This window comes from Cricetulus griseus, chromosome 4 (genome assembly GCF_003668045.3).
Source record: "Cricetulus griseus strain 17A/GY chromosome 4, alternate assembly CriGri-PICRH-1.0, whole genome shotgun sequence".
NCBI classification, from domain to species: Eukaryota; Metazoa; Chordata; class Mammalia; order Rodentia; family Cricetidae; genus Cricetulus; species Cricetulus griseus.
Window position 1 is genome coordinate 150127382 of NC_048597.1, and position 9588 is coordinate 150136969.

Below are 9588 nucleotides of genomic sequence, written 5' to 3' on the forward strand. Positions count from 1 at the left end.
ATAAAACTTTAAATTCTGCTCACAGGGACTCAGTTCTTCTAACAAGTCTCTAGTTGTAGAACAATCAATAAAATCTCAGAGTCAGAAACTGCAGTCTAGATGTCTTTCAACAGAAGGGTGGATAAAGAAAATCTGGTACATTTACACAATGGAGTATTACTCAGCTGTTAAAAAAAATGGTACCAGGTAATTTGAGGGAAAAGGTTAGACCTAGAAAAAAAAAATCCCATCCCTCAAGAAAGAAAGATAAATATGGCATGAATTTGCTTTTATTTGGATATTATGTATTAAATAAATTATGAACAAAGTACAATCCATAGACTCTTGGAGGTTATGTATAGAGGAAATGAATGATTGGTGTGTAGGTCTCCTTTTGAGGGGGAAATAGAATGTATTTATGGGTGGACTGAAGAAGGGTCTTCAGGAGTTGGGGCATAAGGCTTAGGGGAAGAGAGGATGGGCTTGAACGGGAGAGACAGCTAGAATTGAGGGGCAATTGAGGAGTGGTATAGAAACATAGTGCAATAGAAAATTCTGAAAATATATGAAGGCAATTGCAATGAAGTTTCCAAATAATGAAGAAGAGGAACTCCTAATCGGCCATCTCTTGGTACCAAATAAAGATTTCTATAATGGGACTGAATCACATACAATTGCATTGTTGGACAAAGAGGTGTCATGGACATCTCCAAACAACTCAAGCTGTGGCCAAGTCCATAGGTTGCCATCCACAAAGGGACAGCAAGGTCCATTGTTGAAGACAACACCAACACAACTCATTGAATATGGAGAAGGAAAGCTTATACCTACCTAGAAACTTCACTCATAGTTTTTAGTATATTTGGTATGGGAAAGTAATCTACAGGCTACTAAAAGAAAACTTAAATACCAACTCAGCTACAAAACCCTTTGATCTATAATTTGCCTTACCTGAAAAATATGCCAGGGGAATGGTGGCACAAAGCTTGTGGGAATAACCAACTAATGTCTGATTTGACATAAGGCTGACTTTGTGAATTGGTAGTCGTACTCAAGAACTCGGGATTAGATGTCTCAGAGGCCTAGGGTAAAGCCAAAAACATGAAGTAAAATAAAAATAAAATGAGTAAAATAAAAATTAAATAAGGTAACTTAATGGTATTCTATCATCAAAAAGTCTTCTTGCTGCAACAGATAGGAACAAATATAGAGACAAGCAGTCACTCATTACTCAGAGTATGAGACCTTGGTAAAACCTTGGTACAATTCTAAATGTGATGTCTCCATCAAATTTCTCCATTTGGAGCTCAGGGTATGCCATGGAAGAGTGTAAGAGTCAGAAATGATGATGGATGACAGAACAAAGCCTCTAAATCTATTAAACAAAGCTCATATGACCTCACAGAGACTGAAGCACCAAGAACAGGGCCAGTACAGGTCTGCATGAGCTTTCTGCATACATGCTCTGGCTGTCAGATAAATTTTTCAGACTTCTGGATGTGTGAAAGAATGGCTATCTGTTTCTCATGACTATTTTGAGGTATTTTTTATTTCTCTTGGATGGATTATCCAACTTCGATGTGAGGTTTTCTTTTTTGTCATATTATATCTTCTTTTGTTATGTTTAGTTGTGTTTTCTTAGATGTGTGTTCTTTTCTAATGAAAGATAGAAAAACAATGGAGGTTGGAAGGAACTGGGAGAAAGCTGAGGGAAGGGTAACTATAATTTGGATATATATATTTAAAAAGGAAAAAGGAAAGTTACTCTGTACACTCAAAAGATCTACAGAATATTAAGTATATCAGGACTTGGAGTGCAGTTCAGTGTGTAAGAGCACTTGCTATATAAGTATGAGGTCCAGGGTTTTGATCCCAAGTACCCAAGTAAAAAGTGAATGTAATATTCATATAAAACAAGGTATATACAAAATTATTTGTGTCATAATTTCATTTATAGAAAGTATAAAATATCTTCTGTTGGTTGTGAATTAAGGTTGTGTAGAAGAAACTTTATCATATCAACAGCAAAAATAGATAATGTTTAATTGATCAAAATGCAAGTAGAAAGATAGACTGGGAACCACCCAAATTATCTAGACACAGTGGATTAATCTTTTGATTTTCAGTGTTTCTGTTTCAATTTGACACATTAAGTTTATGCTGCATGGGTAACAAAACAGAAACAGATATTGGGGTTCAAACTGAAGATCATAAAAAAACAAAGCAGCCAAGCCACTCAACAGTTTTTATCTCAACCAAGGCTTAAAGGGGGATCCTGTCTCCACAGATCCTCAGCGTGACTGCAAAGCTCTCCACCAAACCCTCAGTCTACTCTATATGAGACTGAACTGAGCTCTTGCCTTTATTCTCTCTAGTACTGAGTGATGGGACCAAAGTGCTCTGATTCTCTTTTAGACTGATTTCCTCCAAATAGCCAAGGGTAGCCTTGAACTCAAGAGATCCATCTGCCTCTGTCTTAGAATTTCTGGGATTAAAGATGTGGGGTCATCCCTGACTGTCCTCCATGGCTAACTCGTGGCTTAGGTGTTTGGCTAGTTATAGTGGCTTAGATTTTAACTAGGAGTGTGGTTAACTAGTGACTTATTTCTGCATTTTGATTTTCAGACAAGCTAATTTGTTAGATTACAGACAATAAATCACTATAAATTTATTCAGGAAAAAACAGATTGGTAAAGTTTTGCAAAATTTGATTTTATGTATATTAATTTCAAAGCACTCATCCTAATGCTGTACAATGCTTTGGCAACTAATTTTCTTAGTCTAACTAGTACCCATAGAATATTTTAAAATAGATACAGAAATACATTTGGTGACAACTGGTGTATGTGATCATTGGGAGGAGATATTAACAGGAAGGGGCTGGCGTCTAAGATTCTGTTTCTGTTTCACTCCGTGGTGTACAGCACCACAAAATGATCTCTATTTCAATTGCCAATAGTGCCAAAACTGAGAAAGTTAATTTATATGAATAAGAGTATGGAATAAAGGGTAGCTAAAACTTATCAGCCCTTTTTCATATAACCAGTAGAATTCTAACATATTTTATAAATCATTTCTTTGAATCCCACAGTGTGATAACTGTTTATTTTAAAATATTACTCTACAGTTTTTATAGACTAAAATTGAACCACCAATTTACAAATTCTACAGAAGAATTCTACACTGATATAAAACCAAATCAATTTTTAGAAATTTATTTTACAATTATATATAAATGTCAGATAATTCTATATTTTGCAGTTACAAAGTGGGAAATCTGTATTAAAATTTATATTGACCCGAAAACCTCCTTGTACAAAATTCTTGTACAACGTTGCTCATTGGTCTAATGTTTACTACTTTACAAATGGCAAGTCAGCATGTCCCTGGACATTCCTCTTTCAGAGTTGTGCAAAGTATAATGAGGAGAATGAGAAAAGGGACCAGTCAGAACTTTGCCCTGAGGATCAGGTACTCCTGTTGGGAAATGATATTGTCTCTAAGCATCCAACACTAGTTATAACACTGCATACAGACATAAGCTCAGCTACATCTACCCTCAAGAGCTCATTCAATGTAGGAAGAAATCCCATAACAAAGAGAATAATTTCCTGGATTTCTAATGAATTTCTAAGAAATCTTAGTCTTAAGATGCATATTCTTATTTAAATCAAGTGATGTTTTAGAGATTCATAGAGGATAATGATTTTCTTTTCTATTTGTTAAAATAAATTTCTGGTGAAGTTCTCAAATGCAGATTATGCTATTTCTACCTATACTATCCCTAGAGAAGCACAGGCATGTCTTACTGATGAGTGTAACCTACATCTATATTGTTAACTGCAGCCATCTCAAGATAGTAAAGAGAAAGACATCATGAGTTCTGGTAGCAGGGAAGGCTCCAGAAAACAAAGGTGAGCAGTAAGTAATCTTTGCCTTGACAAATCCCTATGGGTTACATAAATGTTACACTTTTCTGCCCTAATTCCTGGAAAAGTCTAAGAAAGCCAGGGGAAAGAATGTTCAGAGACATTGATGTTCTGCATGCATTTCCTCTGGATACATGGATACAAAATGGATCTGAGGACAGAGGAAATGGGCCTTTTGAAGGACAAACAAGAGCAGTAGTGTTATTTGTATGTCTTGCTGTGTGTTCACTAAAGCCCAAGTTAGTAAGCAGTAACTCCAGTTCTTCCTTATATGTTAATGTCATTTTCTATTCCTATTATTACAGATGCAACCAATGAAGCAAATGGCCACAGAGAGTAACTCTTCATCAGTGACTGAGTTCATTCTTATGGGATTAACAGTTCAACCAGAGCTCCAGTTGCCCCTCTTTGTCCTCTTCTTGTTCAACTACACAGCCACTGTGTTGGGAAACCTGAGCTTAATGAATCTCATTTGCCTAAATACACATCTTCACACTCCGATGTACTTTTTCATCTTTAATCTGTCCTGCATTGATTTTTGTTATTCATTTGTTTGTACCCCAAAAATGCTGATGAATTTTGTTTTAGAGAAGAACACCATCTCCTTTAGAGGATGCATGAGTCAGCTGTTTTTCTTCTGCTTTTTTGTCAACTCTGAGTGTTACGTGTTGACAGCCATGGCCTATGATCGCTATGTGGCCATCTGTCAGCCCCTCCAGTACACAACTGTCATGTCTCCTATGATGTGCTATCTGCTGATGTTTGGTTCTTACTTGATGGGTTTTGCTGGGGCCATGGTTCACACAGGGTTTATGATCAGGCTCAACTTTTGTGATTCTAACATCATCAACCACTACATGTGTGACATCTTCCCTCTCCTTCAGCTCTCCTGCAGCAGCACCTATGTCAATGAACTTGTGAGCTCTGCTGTGGTTGGAACAATTATCATTTTGTCTAGCCTCATTATCTTAGTCTCATATGCTATGATCCTTTTCAATATCATTCATATGTCATCAGGTAAGGGTTGGTCTAAAGCCTTGGGCACTTGTGGGTCTCATATCATAACTGTTAGTCTCTTCTATGGATCTGGGCTGCTTGCTTATGTCAAGCCATCATCAGCTAAGACTGTGGGGCAAGGGAAATTGTTCTCAGTGTTTTACACTCTTGTGGTCCCCATGCTGAATCCTCTCATTTACAGTCTCAGGAATAAAGATGTTAAAGTTGCTGTGAAGAAAACTATGAAGAGAATCATAAGATGAGTGAAGGGTGATGCTTCCTTAACCCTGCCTCCCTGCATTTCCTGTCCTTTTCTCTTCATTATCTTTCTCATTACATTTCTTCTCATCTCTCTAGAGTCTGGAGAAGATTTCTACTGTAATTCCTTATCCTGCCACTATGAGATGTTACTCTGGTGTCTATTCTCCCCAGTTGAGTTATTTTCAGCTTCATTACGGCTCTAAGATATTTGTTATTGCCTATTCAGATCAAGATCCTCTTATATCTTTCTGTTCCTAAAGATAACAATACCTGCCTTCTGTCCGTTATCTTCAAGAAAATTCATGGAATGTGTTCTTTATGTCCTACTTCATTCTTTCTTCCATTTCTGAAACAATTTTGGTTTTCTTTGCTTGCTTCCTGACACAACAGGGATTTTATTAACTAAATTAGATTAGATAAGAGAGGACAAATATGTAAATATAGCATAGTTGTCAAAATTTCAAGATTATTTGAGGTCTTTCAAAGATGTTTTCTTATTCTAGACTTCTAGGTTCACATCTATAATGAAATGTACTGTATTTAAATAACATGTGATTCTTACAAGTCTCTGATGATGTTGCCAGCCTTGGTCTCTAATACACTCCCACAGTACACAGACAATATGGTATTTTGTTTTGAATAAAACTGAAATTGTCACTGTCTATCTCTGTTATATGGATTGGTCTGTGACTGTTTTTAAAATGACAGACTCACTTTCAGCCTACACAACACAGGACTACTTATTCCCTCTGCTGTGTATATATGATGGATGCAGTTTTGTAAAGATAGTCTATTCACTTTCTCTAAAAACCAAACCAAAGCTGGGCTTAAGGTTTAGGAATAAAGTATATCCATGCTTTTTTTGTGGTTGATTCTCAGGGCCAAAAATAAATTGTACAGGTATATTGTTATTTTTATATGTATCTGTTAACCTGTATAAGGAAAGTGTTATGTGACTTTTTAAGGCAACATAACTTCTGAATTAGACTGGATTCACACCGATTGTGCATTTGATGAAGAAAAATAAGTAGAGATAATTGTGAAAAAAGAGACAACACTTTCTACAGAGTTGTTTCACAGTGATTTCAGAAGTTGGTATTATGTTAGGAAATAGACTCTGCTGTGATGCATATTATAGAGACAATGCAAAGTTTGGAGACCCAGTTAGAAAAATACACAGGTTCCTACAGAAACCTCACATTAAAGTGGCACAGCCACGAGAGACAGACTAATAAATGATTTCTTCTTTTATGGATAGTGATCATTTTCATAAGATGACAAGACTGAGGAGATTGAGTAAGTTTTTCTGATGAGTCATGTTTACTTAGTTAAATATATATTTAAGGAGACTTCTGTATGTCCCATATTCATTTGTGGCAGAAAAAAATGACTTAGCCAGAACACAGATAGACTAGTTAATTGTACTGCATGCCATTTTCCTTTGTGTGTGTCTACAGGATCTGAATCAGGTCAGAACAAGTGGTCCTCCATGTACTTTTTCTGGGGACACAGGATAAACTTCCAGTTATTCTAATTAGGGTACCAACAACAGACCCAAGAAACAACTGACCACATGTCAAACCTGGAGAAACAATGAGTTTGTTGGAGTTACTCACAGGGTCTGACAAGAATATGGGTACTCAGATGTAGCTGCATCACAGATAAGCCCTACCCATCATGCTAAATGACTCACTGAAGTCCCATCACCAAGAAGCACTTGGTTGTACCCAGTCTGCTTTTTTTCAGGAACCATTTACTTGTAACATTTAGTAATTGCAACTTACTAAATATCAGCAGCCTCACTCTTCTGAGGTAATAGTTTATAAAAGAGTGGTTATTTCCTACTTGGAGTAAAATAGACCTTTAGCTGTGCTTCTTTTACTTATGCAGATCATGATACTTGAAAATTTATAAAAGATTTGTTTGGATATACAGGCTGAAAAATTATCATATCAGTTAAATCTTTCAATCAATCTGTATAAATCTATTGGTATTATAGTTAAGCATTTTTATTTATTATAGCATTATATGATTATCAAATATGTTTAAAGTTTACTTCTCACAGTTATTCTATATTTTTGTATTATTTTCTTCTTTCTTTGCTGCATATGGATAATCAGATTTATGAAAAGTTGTTTGAAATCTACTCATCTACACATATTTCAGTACGCCTTCAATATTTCTTAAAGACCACAGTTTTGGGTGTGTAAAACCCAAACCTTAACTTAACCAAAGAGTAAGTGTTGAGTCATAAATTCAAGATACAAAGAGTCCTCCTTCTTTTCCAGTCATCAGCTTAGCCTGGTCAAGAACACGTCAGAACATAGCCTGGCTCAGTTTGCAAGAGAAAATAGATACTATTTATTTATTTATTTATTTATTTATTCATTCATTCATTCATTCATTCAGTTGATTGAAAAGCTCACCAACATCACTAGTGTAGATAGCCAGCTTGCTCCAAGGATACCATGTCTCTTCCTTGTGAGTGCTGCAGTCATAGGCAGATCAAGGTACCCACCTATGGACATTGTTATGTGGATTCTCAGGTTGATCTCCAGTCCTCAATCTGACATGGTAAGTGCTTTAGTGCTTTCTTCATTGAGATGTCATCTCAGAATAATAGGCTTACCTTAAAAATTTAATTGCATTTGTAGATGCAGAAACATGAAATGATTAATAGAGTAGAGGCTGTCAGAACAGATCTCCCCCTTTTATTGGATTAGTGACTACCCTAATTGTCATCATAGAACCTACATCCAGTAACTGATAGAAGCCGATGCAGTGACCCACAACCAAGCACTGAGCTGAGTTCCTGGATTTCAGTTGAACGGGGGGGGGGGGGATCATATGAGCAAGGGGAGGTTCAAGATGGTGATTGGGAAAACCACACAGTCAGCTGACCCAAGCTACCAAGAGCTTATGAACTCTGGATTGATAGTGGCACCAGGACCTATCCCGGGTGCATGAACTGGCTTTTTGGATCCCATTCCTTATGGTGGAATACCTTGCTAGGCATTGATACAGGGGGGAGGGGCTTGTTCCTGTCTCAACTTGATAGCCAGACTTTGTTGACTCCCTAAGGAAGGTCTTGTACTCTCTGGGGATTAGGCAGGGTTGGATAAAGTAGAGGAGGTGGGGGGCAGGAAAAGGAGAGGGAGGACTGGAGTTGGTATGTAAAATGAAACATATTTTTAAATAAAACAAAATACCACAAAAATCAACATAATAAGTCAATAGAGGTAAAATAATGTTAAAGCATATTTGACAATTACTGACAGGTTGTGGTACATAAGTGTTGGTTAAAAATTTGTATAGAATCTGCATATTTTTCTTATCTATGTATCTATTCTTGTATCACAGTTTCTTTATACTTATTTCTTGAATTTCTACACATATATATTGGAAAACTCTGTACTAAAAGCTGGTATTACTTATTAACTAATATTAAGTCACTTTTGGGATAAAAAGCTTAGTTACTTTGGATAACAAAGAGTAAGTACTGGGATAAAAAGCTTAGTTACTTTGGATAACAAAGAGTAAGTACTGTCAACATAAACAGCAATATCTCTGGGTTGAACTATCAAAGAAAACATGAAGAAGATTAACATATTGGAGCTCATGTAATAGTATCTGTTTACCCACCTCATTCACCGAATCACTCAAATGATATTAAATGTTGCTGGATTCTTTGATTGATGTTCACTCAGCATTGACTCATCTGTGAAAAGTTTGGGGTACTTCTCTCTAAAGTTGTCACCTCTTCTTTTTCAGGATTAGACATCAGCACAGAATTTCAAAACTATCACATGCTTCTAAGTTGAAGGAGTTGATCCCAGGGCAGTCAGATATGATGGCATAGTTGGAATTTCAAGCTAATTACCCTGGCAGATGGCGGCCTAGAAAGGGCCCTGGTGAGGTCAAAACTAAGGGGATCTGGCTTACAAGAAAGTCATGGCTTTGTCAGGAGCAAGAATGAAATATAATGGCACTCCTTGCTTCAGTATAACAGTGGAGGCAGAGTCCTTCCACAGCTTGACAGCAGTCATAGATAGAGGGGGACAAAACAAAGGCAGGTTGCTGGTGGAATCTGTTCTTCCAGTGGCTGAGCAGGTGCTCAGCATCAAGCACTGCCTCTGTGCTAGAGAAAGGCCAGGCTAAGAAATGAGTTTAGGGTAGATGTGCTACAGTGGAGTTGTAGTTGTAGATGAACTTCAGTGGAGTTCAACTACATGACTTTTTTCTTTTTTCTTTTTAACATGGCTCAACATCTGCTTACCCTAAGGGGTTCACCCAAAAGAGACAAATGAAGGAAAATATTCCACCCAACTACAACTTGATGAAACAATAGACTGATTTGGGTTACATAAAGATCATTGGAAAATCAGAGGCATCTATGTCACATTAAACCTACCCCAGCATGAAC

At 36.8% G+C, this 9588-nt stretch overlaps 1 protein-coding gene across 1 annotated transcript; it reads left to right on the top strand.

Moving 5' to 3' along the window:
* Positions 1–4207: 4207 nt before the first annotated feature.
* Positions 4208–5167, top strand: LOC100761408 (olfactory receptor 143). The gene has a single exon (XM_027412235.1). The coding sequence runs from the start codon at positions 4214–4216 to the stop codon at positions 5165–5167; it is 954 nt and encodes a 317-aa protein (XP_027268036.1). The 5' UTR covers positions 4208–4213.
* Positions 5168–9588: the final 4421 nt, after the last annotated feature.